At 40.1% G+C, this 18,590-nt stretch overlaps 1 protein-coding gene across 13 annotated transcripts in view; it reads right to left on the minus strand.

Moving 5' to 3' along the window:
- ARID1B (AT-rich interaction domain 1B) overlaps positions 1-18,590 on the minus strand; it is a 406,554-nt gene that overhangs the window by 31,584 nt on the left and 356,380 nt on the right. For 9 of the 13 annotated variants that reach the window (XM_034765331.1, XM_034765333.1, XM_034765337.1 and 6 more), the window contains 4 exons: positions 13,226-13,335; positions 12,325-12,483; positions 5,775-5,984; positions 2,007-2,211 (listed from right to left, as the gene is read on the minus strand). In XM_034765331.1, coding sequence (XP_034621222.1) covers positions 2,007-2,211; positions 5,775-5,984; positions 12,325-12,483; positions 13,226-13,335 — 684 coding nt within the window. The remainder of the gene's footprint in view (positions 1-2,006; positions 2,212-5,774; positions 5,985-12,324; positions 12,484-13,225; positions 13,336-18,590) is intronic. The other 4 variants (XM_034765339.1, XM_034765338.1, XM_034765335.1 and 1 more) reach the window with 1 other exon arrangement.

Genomic DNA, 18,590 nt, shown 5'->3' on the forward strand with positions numbered 1-18,590 from the left:
TAACTGCTGCTCTTGTTTATAATACGTGGGCCTTCCCCCCCCCCAATTTGTTTTTCAGAGTAACATGCTTGCTTTATACATTAAATACCTACTGATGGGGTACATGATAACCTTAAGTATTTGTAAGGTATAAACATTTAGGGTGTTATACAGGGGTGAACATAGTGGTGATGGAAGGTAAATTTGAACTGAATAGCAGGAAAAAATTCATAACACTGAATTCTATTAGACTATGGAAGGTCTCTAACAGGAAGCAATTTAAGGGCACGTCTTCACTACCCGCCGAATCGGCGGGTAGCAATCGATCTATTGGGGATCGACTTATCGCGTCTAGTGAAGACGCGATAAAATCGATCCCCGATGGCTCTTCCGTCGACTCCAGAAATCCACCGCGGCAAGAGGCGGAAGTGGAGTTGACGGCGGCGCAGCAGCGGTCGATTCGGCGCCGTCCTCACAGCCAGGTAAGTCGACCTAAAATACGCCACTTCAGCTACGCTATTCACGTAGCTGAAGTTGCGTATCTTAGGTCAACCCCCCCCCCCGTAGTGTAGACCTAGCCTAAGCCCTATCACTAGAGACATTTACAATACTGGACAAAGCACCACAGTGAGCATCAGAAGGAATAACCCTACCTGGCAACTGAATGTAATTGCATGACTTAATAGGTCTTTGCTATTTCTAATATCTATGACAGAAGGTCACAAAATAAGGGGACAGCTGGCTGGTTTCCTGGCTCTTCTCCTTATTTCCGGCTGCTAAAAGAAATCAAGTTATATTAAATACTTTCCTAATTTCACATTTCCATGTAAGCAACTGTTGTCGCTTTCACAGGAATGATACTATGTTGCTAATGGGAAGAGGTGGCCTGTGTAATAGTGAATGCCCCTCATTCACTATGTATCTATGAGATTATTGTGTATTAAAAAGTACTCCACACCAGGAAAGAGTCTGAGAATCCCATCTTTCTGATTCACACTTAAAAAGGTCTTTGCCCTTCTGTGATTCCATGCAGACAGAAAATAGTGCATACCAATTAAAAGTCCTCTTTTCCTCTTCTGCCTGAAGCCAAGAAGTTAAATACTCCAAAAGGCAACAAAACCTTCTATTTATTCTTTCACATGCTTAACATGTTACTCCTCTACATTTCTCTAGCTTGAATGTCAATCATGGTTGTCATTTTACGAGTCTTGAGTTGAATGCAGGCAGAAAAAAACAAATCTAACTGACTACTTCAAGCAACATACTGTACATGAAGATTCATTAACCAAAATCAACATTTCGACTGCAGTGCCCATCTACAGCTGACAATAGGATACAGACCGTGCTGCTAGCACTCAATCTAATACACAGGATTAGCAACAATGGCAGAGGAAAGTGACGTAATCTAAACGACAAAGCTTGATACTGTACTATGGGTGTTCTCTAGTCACTCAACTCTCTTCATTTGCCAGGCATTTCAAATAAACAGTAGTGGAGCAGCAGGCTGAGTTCCATTTATTGGGCCAAAAGCTGCCATTGTTACTCACACTGAGTAGTTCTTTTACTTGCCAGCAGGCCCATTGAAATTTGGCTCCAGATTTCCAATATTTGAAGTGTGGATGGGAGAATCCAGCCTTTCCTTACTTTATTTATTTATTTAGTCCTGGGTATCTGATGTCTTACAGAGAGCAAATGCAAGGGATGGAACATCCCTGTAGAACACTGCTGTTATTATTTCCATTTAACAGTTTGATCGTTAGAATGCTTGTATTTTTCAGACAGAGACAAAGAAATGCTTAAAGATGTGTGGGCATATACGCATCTCTGCAGTCTACCCCTTAGAGTTAACTTTCATACTGTCTTGGAGCCAGTTCAGAACACATAGGATCCCCAAGGAGTATTTTTTTAGCTAGCTTATCTAAGGTTAGCAAGGGATGCTTCTAAAATGTTTGCTGGGACAGGAGATTTGAGATGCAGGATGCAGTCCAGTGAATTATTGTATAAGAGGCTGCAGTTCTTCTACTTACCAGGAGATGGCGGCTGAATCTTAGGTTGTTTCTTAGTATCTCCAGTGCTGAAGACCTCTGGAGGGGGCTCCTCCCCTCGTTCTATCTTACACTCAAAGGCAAACAGGTACTGAATATACTGTTTTTTCAGGGAGCTGGCTGCGCTGCTTGAAGTGCCAACATTCAGGTTGGTTGCCAACTCGCGCCACTTCTTGTTTTTATTAACCTAGCAAAATAAATGGCAGAAGTATTGGTTTGCAGCAAGGCGGCTTGTTTAAAGCCAAGAGGAAAAAGAGCACTTAATGTCTTGGTTTACTTTTTTTATTTGCCTCTTTTAACTCATTACTCCCCCACTCAGTAATGCACAAACAGCGTTTACAGTTATAAAACCATTAAGGAACCTGCTGATAGCTACATAAAAAGCTTGTTGAGAGTCTTCTGCATGGTGCATCTTTTAAATGCCTTGCACTCTTCCAAGGCTTGTGCTGTTCAGTTAGCTATTTATCTCCATTCAAATGCACACTCACTGACTCTCTCTCTGACACACACACACCCTATTCTAATTAAAAAAGCAGCTTCTAAAAACTAATTTAAAAAGCAATAACAATGTTATTCTGCAGTTTAAGTGTTTCAGCACTGATATGAAAAACATTTCCTCCAGAACAGCCACCAGCTGTCAGGTAGTTTAGCCTGCAATTTCTGGTTCAAATCCTTTCACTTTAAGGCTTCTTGTGGGATTGATCAATGATCCCATTGCAACAGGAGATGCAGAGTCAAGTGAGGCCCCTTATTAATTAAGACAGACTTCAAACACACTGGAACAATGCAGTAATGTTCTGTATTACAGCTCTGCTGATACAAGCATGCCATTGGTGTGAGCCTTGTTTTGCTGCATATGCCAGAGTACTGAAAGCGACTGTTCAAACTATGCTCTTAGGTTGAGGCACACTGGATTTGCCACATCAGATCAGACCATTGGTCCAGCAGGGGAGGGAGAGGGGGAAGCTTACTTCTTGAATGCTATGATGATCAGTTTATGTCCTGAAGCATGAGATTTTATCACCCTATTTTAGCTTAAATAGCTACAAAGTTTATTACTGGTCATATCTGTTGCCAACCCTATATGCCAGCCAAGGAGATATTTATATAGTTTTTATCTTTGTGTTCAATAACCCCTTCACAGCTGCCAGATAGGATGGTTCTCTTGGCAAAAGAGTTAATTACATGCAGACTGGCCTGGCCGAGTGAAGAGTTTTATTTTCCCTGTGTATTCCAGGTACATCTGGCAGCAATCCAGGGGTCAAAGAGAAAGTGATTTTCATAAACTGGAACTTTTGAGACTTAAATCCCCAATCACACAGCCCTTTTTTGCCCATTTACTTAGCACTACGTGGTATACAACAAACACACTGCATAATGCACGCAGAAGTACTCAGTGCCTAAATGTCCAGTGTATTGGCATATAAAACAAGGCTGCCAACAGCAGGTCTACCATGGCTTTGGAAGAGGGAAGCAAAGCGCTATTTGGTGTACCTTGAAATGCAATGCTTCAGAAGGATAAATACGCACCATCGCTGCACATCTACATCCTGTCACTCAGTGGGCAGAGATCATGAAACGTGGAGAGCAGTGGTAGGGGCAACTATGCTTTTCAGGTGGGCACCATCCAACTATATTTAAATAAATCTCATTAGACGAACATGTGCATTTCTCTGTAGCCCTAACCAGAGAATACATGTTAACACGCCCACAGTGAACAATCGACCTTTGTAGCCTACAAACCTATAAATCAAGTTCCTAAGTGGGACAGCATCTCCTCATCAGTAATATACGTTGGTCCATATTGGAAAGTAAGCTTGGGCCCAAAATGTGTTTTTTTTTAAATAAATAAGAAATGACCCTTGTTATAAACAAACATGCAGGCCTTTTTAGGATTTCAAATTTCAACTCCCACTTATATTTAATGGTTTAATATTAACCAATTGTGCAGAAGCATTCGAGCCTCTGTAGACACTGAGTCAAATGCTGTAGCTAGACTTAAAAAGAGGGCTCTAGAGTGTTATGACCAATAATAAAGTTTGCAAGTTAGGAAAACTCCGGGGCACACATCAGCTGGTCATTGCAAAAGTCAGGATGGAACCCCACCTTTCAGCCATGGACAGCATTTAACAAGTGGCAAGGTGCAATACATTAGATTTTTCTACCTTCCTCTGCGGCGCCAGTTAGCATCACTGGACTTGAATGACCATGGTCTAATTCAATATGCTATATCATGCTATGCAGAGTACTACTGTTAAAATCAGCAGTAATCACTGTTGGAAGTGGGTTTCCAGAACTGGCTAGGTGGGAGCATTACCAGGGGTTCACTTTCCATGGGCCCAATTCAATTTAACATACTTCTGTTTTCAGATTGTGTGTTTTAGTGTAGAGATCATGTGTATTTTAGTTACATCTACTCATAATTTAGAGCCTGATCCTGCAAAGTACTGATCACCCTTAATTCAGTTCGAGTTGTGAGCTCTCACCATCTCACAGGAAGCATTCAGCACACAGCAGGCCTTGGCCAGCAAAACAAAAAGAAGGTTTTGAATCCCAAATCCAATAATGCTACTACTTAATATTTAGTATCTACTCTAGTGCTTTACCCTTTCAAAGTGCTCCACAAACATTAAAGGATCAATCCGGCTCTAAAGACATGAATGGGATCGAACCTAAATAAGTTAATGTTCACAGCATCTGTGTGAGTCAGGCAGCTATTACTAACCCCGATTCGCATGTGGGAAAAGAACCTCATATTCTTTCACCTGTGACATCACAGGCCTCATATTTACTCTCAGTGGGAAAGACAAGGTTCAATGCAGCAAACTATATCTCTGACTTCTACCAACATCTTATTTATTTGCAGCCTCTTCCCCAGTTTACCTTCCTGCCTTTAGGTTAGGTTTCCCCATTATTGATTATTATTGTATTTATATAGATTGAAACAATGCAAGACATGTGGTAAATATTTTCCAAACATAGAGGAAAACACAGTCTCTTCCCAGCTGAGTATACTATCTAAACATACAGAGGGAAGAATGGTTTGGGACAGACTGCTTGCAAATTACATACTCCTGCCACTTCCTAAGAGATTTGAACTGACTTTTCCTAGAGGCACTTCCCTGTCTGAGATGGATGGATTTCAGGCGCTCTCTTTTTTTCCATCTCTAGAACAGCTGTTTTCCATCACCTGTTTTGATCTTCTTCCATGTTTCTAACCCTTCTCTTTAATCCAATGGCCATCTCTTCTGATTCTCTCTTAGCACTACTAGAGTGCCCTTGATCAGACAGCAGTCTAAGCTCCCTTGACACTAGGCAATTTAGAGCCACACTGTGCACTATGAGAGCACTAGTGCAGTCCAAAGTGAACCTCAGGGCTTGTTTACATAAACCCTGAGTTCATGGCAAGCTGGGGTGTAAACCTACCCCAAACTAAGCGCCTGTGTGGACCTTGCCGCTGCGCACTAAAAATTCAAACAGAGTTGAAACAGGAGTAGATCAAAGCATGCTACAGAACTTTTAGTATGCAGCAGCAGGGTCCACACGGTCCATTAGTGTATGGCAGGTTAATTTGGGTTAGATTTACACATGAGCTTACTTACCTTCAAACATTAGTTATACTGAAACTTCCATGTCTTTTCCCCCTTGTTTTCAGGGAAGAATTTGTAATGCTGCAACTAGCAGAAAATATTCTAGGAGGAATGCAGGGCTAAGTTTTTGGATGGTTTAGTTTCATCCACTTCCGCTCACCTGTGCTAAACCTCCAATCTCTTTGACACAGACATAAAGCCTGAAGAGGTCCAGTGGCTTCTTGCCTACAGCTGGCAGACTGGCCACAGGCGTGCCCCTTTCTTCCATGAAGGTGAGGTATCGATCCACCCACATCTTGCGCTCTGGCTCACTTCCCAACTCATAGACTTTTGTGATCTTTTCTCCAGTTGTGGTGGAGGAACTTGATTTCTAGAGCACAAAAAGAAAAAAAAAAGAGTTGGGGGAAGGGTGGGAAGGAAAGGGAAAAGAAAGTAAGATACTCACAACATTGAAAAAGAGAAGATGTCAAACAAACTAAAGCTATCACACAACAGTCAGGAATGAAGGCTACTAGTTCTGGCACAAACAGTACATTCTGTCCATATACTGCACATTACATGATTTTAAATAAAGGGCCCAAACTCCCCATTTTCATTATTTTCTTATGTTTCTTTCATTGATCTGAGCTTTGGATCCCAGAAGGCAAGTTTCTCATGATGCCTCAAGTCATTTAAAAAATATCTAGTTTTTATATAGTGCTTTTCATCCGCAGATCTCAAAGCGCTTTACAATTTTAAATGAAGCTACATTAAAATCGGCCTCTTCTGAACAACTTGTAATAATACAAAGAACACCCTGAAAGAAAGAAAGCACCAAAATGCTCCATCAGAAGAGGAATTTCTGAAGAAACAGCTCAGAGCACAAGCTAGGACAACCAACCTGTTTTGTGAGCAGTGTTGGAATTGGACAGGGGTAGGTGATTATGTCTTACCTACTCTTCCCATCATGGCTGGCTAAAAAACGCAGAAGAGGGAGCCTACTGTCATTTTCTCATACTAGCCAATTTGAGTACTGGTCATGAGTAACCACTCTCTTCACTTGCAAAGGTGAAAGAGAACCACAGAGTATAGCCATCACATGTATTCGGTGTGTGGAGAAAGAACATACATAGCACTGGTGAAAATTAGGGGTATAAACAGAAGCAGAGCCCATTTCAAGTAGCTGGACCAGGCAATGGGAAAATCCACAAAAGCGGAGGGTGGGGGGAAAATTAGTTCTCCCTCTGTTGAGTAGTAAGAATGGAACCATTATGTGGCTACTCCTCTAATTTTAATGCTAGCAAAGCCTCAGCGTTCCTCATCCCTCTCCCCTTCCTTACAAGGGAAGGGAGAGAAAACAGCTGGTGGATCTGCGTAGAAGTGCATCCACCAGACCCTTTCTCCACACCTTTGCTATGCAAGCAGAGACCCCTGTGAGCTGGGGCTCTGTGACTCACAGGGATTGCACCCCACTCACGTGTAGCTCCCTCAGTAGTGTCCCCCTTCCACACAGTATAAGTGCTCTGGGTTCTGCTGCAAGAGGGCTCTCTGCCCCTACAGAGGAGGGGAGATGATTTGCCCCCTAGTGAACTTGGGGTTATTCAGAATTAGACATGATCGGGACATTTGGACACCAAGCTATGTGGGAAGGAGATATTCACATGACATTATGGAGAAGGAAATGTATTCTGTATATATAACATATCTGAGGTGTAGCCCCAGCTGTGGTAAACACACTTCACCATCCTTGTCCACCCATTGCCCTTCCCCTGCTTAACTTTTCTCAATTTTTTTCTTTTTGCCTTTTAGGGTAAAATATTTTAAAATAAGCAAAAAAAAAAATTTTGACTGATCAGCTCTAAACAAAATTCCCAAATGTACTTTGGGACAAGTACAGAACGAGCTTTCTGTTGATCACATGGTTCTGAACGGGGCCTGGCACTGTGGCACGATGCAACATGTAATGTGGCAACATGCAGCTTTCAATGACTTTAGTCTGTTGATTACTGTGGTATTTAGAAAGCCAGTAACGGTTCGCATAAAGCATTGCCACCCATCACCTTGTACAATTTGGGCTGGAAAATCTGAAGAGCTCCAAATCTCCCTCTAGTCTCTGGTTGAAACTTGACAATGTTGGGGAAGAGCCAGGAGGGAAGAGAATCAGAGCCAAGAGGATGTGACCCTGCAGTTCCATTGTTTTCGTTATTTCCAGTGAATGGATATTAATTTTAATTAAATAAATTGGCTCATGAAAAGCTTCCCACTTTGCTAACTGAATTTCTAATTTCTTCAGTTGTAATCCTCCCTACTGATATGTAATATTACCTTTCACATTTTAAAGTTAGAAGGTGCAATATTGAATTTAGTGAACCAAATTCAGCTGTGCTGCAATTCTCCCGGAAGTCAATGGAGCCAAGGCTGAATGTGGTTTACTGGTTTTAAATGGAGGGAGGCGTGTGCACTGGCATAAGGCCCGTGGATTAGGCTGTTAAAGCACAAATTTAACGACTCTGTATGTGGTTGTGATATCAGTTCTGTAACCGAAATTGCTTCATCCCACGCATTTAGGAGCATTGTGTTTTTAAACAATATTTAACCAGTGAACTGTTTTTACTTTGAAGATTATTAAAATGGAAAGGAAAATTAAAAAGAGAGGATGGACAGTAAGTGGACAAGTCATAATCCTAAATATTTTATTCTCAAATAGGAACCTAGGGATGAGCATATAACTCTGAATAACAGAGCAGAGTGGAGCTACAGTGCTACCCACTTAAGTAAAGAACAAAATGATTCTACCTTTTACCAGCATTAATTTCACAGTCTCACATTTGTGATATCACAGACACCTTTATCTATATTCTAGGCAGGAAATACAAGGTTTTATATAGCAAATTTTATCTCCACTTACATCTAATGTAGGAGGTAATAAACTAGTTTCTATTATGCTTTTATATGAGTTCACCAGTAGAAGAAAGTTCAGGTTTAATATTCAAATGAAAGGTTTTACATTATAAAATTCTTCTTCTTTTAAACCAGTATCACTGCAAAATGTCAATTGGTTTACAGTCTTTCATACTGGGCTATTACACTATCTCTGTCTCAAATTATGTTGCTTTTCTGTAACATGGCAGCAGGCTCCAAAATGACAGCATGATTTAAAAACTTTTCACAGTTTGCAGAAGGTAAGAAGTGCTTCTCACTCTGCAATTTTCTTTTAAAATGAAACATTAACTTTAGAAGAATGCACTGGGGGAAAACAACACCCTTTCCCAAAAGTAAATGTGTTTTTTTTTCTCTTCTGCACTACTATGTGCAAAATGACAGATTTTACACAAGCTTGTGCACACACTAACACAAACTGCTGTCCTGTATGGCCAGATTCAGCCTAAAGCAGGTAAATTTTAAAACGTAGAAAATAGGGATTTATTACAGCATAACTACTGACTAACTTAATTAAAGTGGGAGTACCAGGCAATATTGGAATAATAACAAATATCCTACATTTTTCTTTGTGAGTGCATTTACGGGTCTGATTAAAATAACCAATAGGGCTTAGGCAAGCTTGTCATACTTAGCTCTATCACCTTGCTTCAATTCCCCTGTAATCCTAACCTCTGCTACTCTAGCCCCAGGACTTTCCTGTGAAGAGATCCTGTCATGCCAAAGTGGGTGGTGACTTTTGAAACAAGATGAGAAGAAGCAAACTCATTTACATATTTAATTTGTATATTATTTATATTGCACCAAAACATACACTGATGCCTCATAGAGCAGTAATCTACCACACTTCCTATGGTCAATCTGCAAGAGTCCTTCAGGCAATCCAAGGTATCTGCTTGATACTTCATTGTCTCCTACAACAATTCCTTTCAGATTTTAGCTGTAGGTAGTTATCTCTGCTTGCATCTGTGTATGTGTGTGTAAAACACAGACTGATAATCCCACTTTAAGAGTTTGTTAATATTTATATAATAATAAAGACCTATTTTTATTATACCCACATGCGCAGGCACACACACACATTCCATAGACTACAAATCTCTCACTGAAAGCACTGTGGGAAAAATGTACAATGCAACTATCTCTACTGTAATATGTAGATATATACAGTGAACAGTTTCAGAGCATTTTAAGGGGATTCATAACCCTACTGTTTTAATTTGTGTCACAATGACCCTGCTCACAGTCTCTCATATTGAGACTCTCACATATTTTCATATTCTATTTTAATTAATTTTTAAGCCATTTTGTTCTTTACATAACTGATTACAGTGTAGCAATGCCACTGTAACTATCCAGCTGGAGAATCCCACAGTACATATCATTATACAGTCTCTTCTCTGCATCTTCTCCCTCCACACTTGCATAAAGGAATCACTGAATAAAATGACCCACTCTGCTGGTGCAGGGGTACTGCAAAGCTAATCACAGACCATGCTCATCGTTGCCCACACTCACTCCTGGAGCCAAGAACTCTATCAGAACCTTAGCACTTGGATAATCTGATGAATAAATTAGCCAGCACAGGCTATTTTCATATATTACTGGGAAGAATGGGGAATCCCAATAATCATTTCAATCAAAGTCAGACTAGTGTTGTCAATATCAGCTGTAAACTAAGTTATCCAACAGTCTGGCCTCCACAGATAAAAAGAGATCAGCTGGCTGACAGCTCTTATTTTTCTATAATTCTATAGTTCTCCAAACCAGCACCATTCTAATCACTTGAACTATTTACTGAGAAGGTAACTGAAGTTATGGAATCATTGCTAAGAACTCTGAACAGGAGGTGTAACATCGTATTTGAAGAGAAGAGCATGTGGAACAGGAGGTTTAACCTAAAAGCAAAACCATAATGCCTCCCACCTCCTTCACACATTTATTCTAATTTTTTTTTGTTAATTTTAAGTGGAAACAATACATATATGCTCATGATGGTCCCTGTGGTTTATTAACAAATTATTAAAATGAGCTCAGGAATGCACATTCACTAGACAAAATATTTTCCAATCTTCCAGAAAAGAAAAAGCGAAACATTAAAGAAAAGAAAAGAAAAGAAAAGAAAAGAAAAGAAAATTTCCCATCACCAGTTTATAGCATTGTCCATTCAGAAATGTTATTAAAATAAAGACAGGATGGGACCCGAAGGGCGTAAAGAACACCAGCTGCCTTCTGAGACTCAAAGTCAATGACATATGGACATCAAAATTAAGGTGGTACATCTCATTCCTACACTTCCCCTGTTCTCCCCTGCAGAGCTTATATTTGCGACATACCTCCTCAGGCCTTTTAAGGTGAAATTCACACCAGTGCAGAGGGCATGCACAAAAACTCTAAAAATCCATTTGAGCCTATTAAATGTGGTTCAGAAGGTCTTGTCTGGACCCTCTACACTAGCAAGAATGTCACCCTCCATGAAGAAAGCTGTCTCTGCAGATAACATGCTATGAGCTTAACTACTTTCTCAGAGGAGCAAAAAGTTAGTAACTCTGAATTTCCATGTGAAGTCTATGAACATTTTTGGGGACAACTTTAATGTCTGGCTCTATCTGCTGCAACAAGATAATAGTGATTAATAACATTTCCTGTCTTGGATGTTATATTTCCAGACTCTGGATTGGCTAGACTTTTTCCCCTCACCAAATTGCTTTTGCCTTGAGATGTGCTCTTCAATTTATCTTGTGAAAACTAAGGCATTACTAAAGACTAGTTGCTAAGTTAGCTATGCATTAACATTGGAAAAGAGCATTATATTTTGTATATAACTATAATATAGTATTTTGCTTGAGTGAAGTAATATTTTAAATAAAAGAATGACATATACTTTCTTAGTTTAAGAAATAAGCCAAAAATGGTCAAATGGATATTAGATCCCCATATATGCTTGTTTGCACACTTTTTTTTGTATTTTTTGCTCTTTGCATCTCATCTGGAAATGATACTTAGTTTAAATGTTATGTCTTATGCTGTTCTGGATCCAGATTTTTCTGCATAACCTGTTTCTAGTGTGATTACACGTTGTTCATCTAAAAAAGGAGCTTTCTAAAAATATACTTCCCTTAACTTTTTCACCAACCTTTTGGTTCATTTCAACTGAGTGAAACAAATCACAACTGATATTATTTCAGATTGTGCCCTGAGAATCTGTATTTCTACATATGAAATTTGGAAATAAAAATGTTTCGGACTGTAAATGACAGACTTGTCTGAGGTGCCTTTTGTGGTGCAGAGCCCGTAACCCATACTGTGCCTGTTCTTACTACCCATAGAGAGGAAAATATTTGTTTTTGTTTTTTAAATAGTAATACTTAATGAACAGTGGGACAAACAGTGAAGTCAGTTGTGTGAAGGAGTTTGGACCCAATAAAAGAAATGGAATGTCCTTATCAACACAATTGGCATGCTCTGTAAGCTGATGCATTATGGGAAGGATGCTTTCTTCACAACAACTGCTGTATTACCAGACAGTAAACTTACACAATGCACTCAATTTTACTCTTTTTATTATTACTGGGTCAAATTTTGCCCTCTGATAGGCATGCTCAGGTCCCACAGAAGCCAAGCCAGTGGGAGTTGTACGCATGTATCTGAGAGCTGAATTTGGCCCTATTATTATAAAGAAAGAAAATCCTTTAGTGGATAAATTATGAAGAAAAAGAATTTATAAAACAAACAAGCAAGCATTAAAATATAATTAATTACAAAAAACCCAAAAAACCAGAGCCACTTACAGGGCTTGATGGAGTCTTTGGCCAGCCTGGGCTGCTAATGCTATCACTTTCATCTCCATGAAATGAGGAGATGCTAGCAGAGCTTGGGGACATTGGGGAAGGGACTGGCAGGTTGCCTGGGGTTGGGGGCTGAGAAATACCCTGAGAGCTGTAGCTATCCTGTGGTAGAGGAATAAAAAAAAAATAATATGACAAAGGCAGGGCAAACTTTATTAAAAACAAAAACAAAAAAAATACATCCAGTTTAACAGACTGACCAATTCTTTTTATATATAAAATATATATATATATAAACAGAGAGACACACACAGAAAACACACACATACAGAAATATATATCTATATATAAAGGTATTAAAACAACATTGTTAATTAGTATAATTTGGAAAATTTCTGGATGCTTGGCTAAAGTCACTAAGCCACCATGCTTACTTCAAGCTCAAATGGAATGCTAAGCATGGGTTTCCCCTTATGAAAGAAAGAAAAAAAAGCTGTTCACCTTATTTTATCAAATAAGGCAGGAAAGCAAAATATTAAAGTATGTTGCTGCTGCTGAGGCGGCCAAAACAGGAAGCTATAACTGAAGGCAGAGAAAAATGGCTGCAAGTATTGAAACCAGGCAAGACCCTCCTTTCCCACCCACCTAGCTTAGCCAAATCCCCACATAACTGTTTGAGTGGGTTGCTTTGCCCCCGCAAGTTAAAATGCCATAAGAACTAGTAACTTTCAGATCCACACAATGGAGGAAAAAATAAGAAAGAAAAGAAAGAAACAGAATGCACATGAATGGAAAAGGCATGCAGGAAAGAACAAAAGAGGGTAGGCCAAAACCAGAGAATGGAGGACAACATAGCGGACTTCTGCTGGGCCGAACCAACACCACGTGCAGAGGAAGGAAATACCTTTGACTTGCTCTCGGGCTGTGGGGGTCCTTCTTCTTTGCCATCTGCTTTGAGAGGAAGGGGCAGTTTGGACTCACCAGGTGTCATCATATCTGCAAGACCCATAGGTGCTAATCAAAAACAGGAGAAACAGTTTAGCATGATAGGTTTGGCTTTGCAAGAAAATGCTTCCTGCTGTTAAAAACTGATGGCATATGAAGCATAGGTCTTCCACCTTCCTCTCTCCTTCTTTTATTATAGCACCTGGAAATCTGGAAGTCTCTTAGATTTAAGCAGACAAAAAACAAACAAACACACAGCAAAATCATTTTACAAAGTATAAATAAAATTTTAATGCCGCTGGCAAGTTTGTTTCCATAACACGATTGGGCTGTTATATAGTAGGAAGATGACAATCTTCTTTGGAAACTGTTACATCTTTCACTTTATCTAGAGCAGAACATAACCCAAAACTGTGCATGAAAATTGTTCTGTGTGTTAATGCTGGGAAAAGGGTGAAAATTCTAGTCATACTCCTGTTTGATTTGGTGGCTAGCAGATCATGTTGCTACTTCTCTTCACTATCTGCAGTTGGAACTCCATGGTTAGGTGAGCTTTTTTATTTAAGGTACTAAAATTCTTGGGGTTCCAACACATTCATCTCTGTAAAGTCAGCTCTAAGGGAGAAATGGGCATTCAATTTTTCTCTCCTGCAGAAGTCAGGTGGGATGACAGGTGAGTACTCAGACTACATGTTCTGATAGTACTTACACAGACACCTTGTTGGGGGTGTTGTGAAGGTTAGTTAATTTTTGTTCAGTGTTTGAAGATGCAAGTGGTAAGTATATTATTACTGCAGCAGTACTGCTGAGTTTCTGGATTTCTAATATGAATGCAAGAAGAGATTTTGAGGTAAAAATACATACAATACGTGATAGAGCAGATTCTGAGAGATGACATATCATCAAATCAATGCAAATGGCCAAACAACTACTGCTAGACACTGCCTGAAAACTATGTGCACAGCATTCACTAAAAACTGGGACTGTCTATTTTATTTTTAGAGATTCAAGATAAGCAAAAGGACAGATAAAAAGGTGCAGCAAGAAAGTGGAGGAATTCGATTTGCAAAATGTACAAAATATAAGATTAGAAAAGCAACATTCTTTAAATAAAATAACATTAACCTGATGGTTGTTGGACCAGATTGCTTTTCTGCAAAATGGCAACGCTGGCTAGTCAGCACACACACAGCAGGAGGGATCTTAGGGGTGGACAGAGGAAGCTTTAAAAAATACTTCACAGATTGCCCACTACAAAATGATTATTGCACATTTCATGTATTACTATGTTTTAGAAAATAATTAGTTTTAATTATAGCAGTCAGAGAGCAAGCAGGACTCTGGCGAATAAGCTGGCAAGCTTTGCAGTGCTAATTTGCTAATACCTTTAGCATCACTGCAGGTTGAGATTATGGGTCTGCCAAAAATCTACCCAACCATGTGCCATGTGAGTTTACAACTGTATGCTTAATATTCTGTGTAGAACTACCGGTGTTTTTCAAGGGCATGTTTTCTTGTTTTTTCCCCAAAGCATATTTGTAGCCCAATCAACCCCTTAAAGACATCACAACACAGAAATCATAATTGAGACACTTTAAAAAAATTACTTGCAATACTTAGAGACTTTAAGAATTGGAACAAAAAGCCTTTTTCAAATGATGCAGCTGCAGCAAATATCTATTGAGATCAGCTAAAAACGCTGTTATTTTTATGAATGTGTGTGAAACCTCAACAAAACAACCAAGCAATATTATGCTGAGAAGCCTGCCTGTATTAAACATCTGATTTGTATGCAGTATTGCCCTTAAACTCCCTTGAAAGAACAAGGCAGCTTGTGACCAGTATAAATTGAGGACCAGTATCTTGACACTTTTACTTTTTTAATCCTACAGATCTTTAAAATAAGTTTGTTTCTCTAAAACAACACCATCACAACCAACAAAAAACAAACCAAAGAACAGAAAACCCACTTTTATGTAAGAAAGCATAAAATGTGCTCCTATAATTTGGTTCCAAACTGACATAATGTTAACCCATGTAACTGTTACAGAATTTCATGCCATAGAAGCTGAAAACAGAAAGTAAAAATCAGCTAACTACTAACCACATTTCTGCAGCAGAACATCACATGACTAAATCCTTCTTTTTATAAATTTATTTGATATTCTTTTCTTGTAATTCTGTTTATATCAGAGGTTACGATTATGAATCCTGTTTTTGAAGTGTTATAAATTAATGGTTTAATAAAAAAACAAATGACCCAAGTCTCCAACTTACCACTGTATTAGCCATTTTTTAAATTCACTAAAAAAAAAAAATCAAATAATAATTTTGGATGGTAAATTATTTTGAACTTTTCTGATTTTATCTGCTTTGCAGTGTACTTAAAGACGATTCCATGTGTGCTGGTAACAGGGATTGTCAGTGAAGACAACTATGAAAAACTTTTTATTTAATGAAGTGCTCTGAAAAGTGGTTAACAATCTTTGTTCTATGTTTATTATTGGTTCATCTACCTTGCAATGGGAACTGCAAGGGCTTTGCTATGTTCATTGTAAGACTGTCTAGTTTCCTTGTAGCTTCTGTAAGGACTTCTCCATCCTCTGCTGAAATGCTGTTTCATAACTTCTTGCAAGAATACTCCCCAGTGATTTGCAACAGACAACCCTTCACTTTCTAGTACAATGTCACACTAGGGGCATTATTTTGACCCTTTTCCAAGCAGTAGAAGAACATCACTGTCACAAAACTCTGCTAAATTAAGACATCAACCCTTTTTATACAGATACTAATAATCCTGCATCTGACGTGCAGACCAAAAGATAAAAAGTAAAAAAGAGGATAACAGGGAAATTTGTGACTCAAAAAAAGTGTTGCAGTGTACTGTGAATAGGTTTCAAGTTCTAGCCTCTTGCTTTATTATAAGAATATAAGAGCTACAATGATTTCATAAAACAAGTATGAATTAGCTATTCTATGCTGAATTTAATGTACTCAAGGTATATGTAACATGAGTAAAACTGCAGCAAAGTATTCTTTTTGCTAAAAGTTGACTATCAGTTCCAAAAGATGGTGAAATACATTAAGAGCAGCAATACACAAACATTGCTTTTCTCTTTATTGCTAGTGCAATAACAAATCACACCCTACAAAACAGAATATTTTGGCCTCTCGCTCTCTCCCCCTTGCATATAGTGTTGCCAATAGGGTGACCAGATAGCAAATGTGAAAAATCGAGACGGGGTGGGGGGGTAATAGGAGCCTATATAAGAAAAAGACCCCAAAATTGGGACTGTCCTTATAAAATCAGGACATCTGGTCACCCTAGTTGCCAACCCTCCCAGTTTCGCCGGGAGTCTCCTGGAATCTGGCTCTATCTCCCGGAGCCTACTGAAGCCAAACCAGGAGATTTTAGGCTGCTAAAAGTTCCGCGGCACAGCAGAGCTAAGGCAGGCTCCCTGCCTGCCCTGGCTCTGCACTGCTCCCGGAAGCGGCTGGCAACTCCCTGCAGCCCCTAGAGGGGTGGCAGGGGGGCTCTGTGCGCCGCCCCCACCCTGAGCGCCGACTCCGCAGCTCCCATTGGCCAGGAATACCTGCAGGCAGGGGTAGACCGTGGAGCCCCCTCCTGTCCTCCCTCAGGGGCCGCAGAGACATGCCGGCCATGTCCGGGAGTGGTGCGGGGCCAGAGCAGGCAGGGAGCTTGCCTTAGCCTTGCTGCGCCGACACTCGGGAGCTGCCCGAGGTAAGCGCCGCCTGGCCGCAGCCCATACCTCTGATCCCCTCCTGTACTCCAACCCCCTGCTCCAGCCCTGAACCCCCTCCTGCACCTCAACCCCCTGTCCCAGCCCTGAGCCCAGACCCCCCTCCAACACTCCAAACCCCTTGGCCCCAGCCGAGAGTCCACACCCCTGCCCCAACCCCTAGCTCCTGCCTAGTGAAAGTGTGTGAGGGTTGGGGAGAGCAAGTGACAGAGGGAGGGGGGATGGAGTGAGTGGGGCGGGGCCTCAGAGAAGGGGCATGGCAGGGGCGGGGCCTCAGGGAAGAGGTGGGACAGGGGGCAGGGCAAGGGTGCTTGGGTTTGTGTGATTAGGCAACCCTAGCATGCACACACACAAAAGTGAATTTAGTGCTCATGTCAGATTGACAGCATTGAAATCTCAAATACTTTTCACATCCACAGAAGAGGTACAGCGTGGACAGCATGTGCCTCAAACCCTTGCCTGAGGAGACCTCACTCTATAGGTGAAAGGATAACCTAGGTCCTGATAGTGCAAAGACCTGTGCATATGAGCAGTCCCATCAACTTCAATTAAACTACTCATGTAAGTAAAGTTAAGCAGAAGTCTTTGCAGGAGTTTGGGCCCTAATCTTTGTGACCATTCAATCTCTGATGAGACTGCGAACTATGACTTTGTGATGTGGATATCTGTCCACTAAGAACTGGCAAGACATCAAGTCATACAAGTTACAGAATGACAGTCACTACCAATATGGGCCTAGAGGTGAACAGATCCATACACTGTTACTAATTCTACAAATCATATAGTCCCCTGAGAATTTTAGTAGCTGTAGTAGTTTCAATGTGCATATACAGGGGTTGGGTTGAAGGGTGTATCACATAGCAGGAGATGATGACCTCAGTGAAGCTTTTTAAATGACTCTGGAGCAGGGTTAAAAATCAAAAGAAGTGTCCAAAATCCTCAGAAAAATCTAGTCAGCATAGGGAAAATCATTTGATAGGCTGGTGAGCATTTGGCCACAACTTTTCTAAATCTGATCACCAATTGTAACCTTACAATAGGCCCCTTTTTTTCTCCTGTGGAAGAATGGAGATTATCCCTCATCCCTATAGAAAAGTGAGACCCCCTGGGAAGCCGATTGGCAATGCTGCTTTATCAGCCAGAGGAGTTACTGATGAGAAATATGAGGCGCATTTTCATTGTAAGAGATCAGAAAAATGGAAATGTAACTAAATAGCAACATAGTGAAAAATATATTCATTTTCTAAAAAAATTCTAATTTTTAATAACGTAATTGTTATCCATATCAAGCACTTGGCCAATTACAAAAATATGTATGATTTTTAACTTGACAGTGTCCCTTCAATTTCTTTAGCACAAACACCGTTTTCCAGGATCTTATTTTCATAATTTGGAATTTCTGAGGTAAATAATTTAAAATCAATAATAAAAGAAAGAAAATGCCAGGTCTGTGTGGAACAGAAAACTTGGGTCTGTAATGAGGGCTGTCCCTTGTAATACGAGAGAGATGAAGTTCTGCTCAATGTTCTATGCATCTGTGGAAGTGCAAAGGTTTGGTCTATA

This window comes from Trachemys scripta, chromosome 3, assembly GCF_013100865.1.
Source record: "Trachemys scripta elegans isolate TJP31775 chromosome 3, CAS_Tse_1.0, whole genome shotgun sequence".
In the NCBI taxonomy this organism is placed as follows: domain Eukaryota; kingdom Metazoa; phylum Chordata; order Testudines; family Emydidae; genus Trachemys; species Trachemys scripta.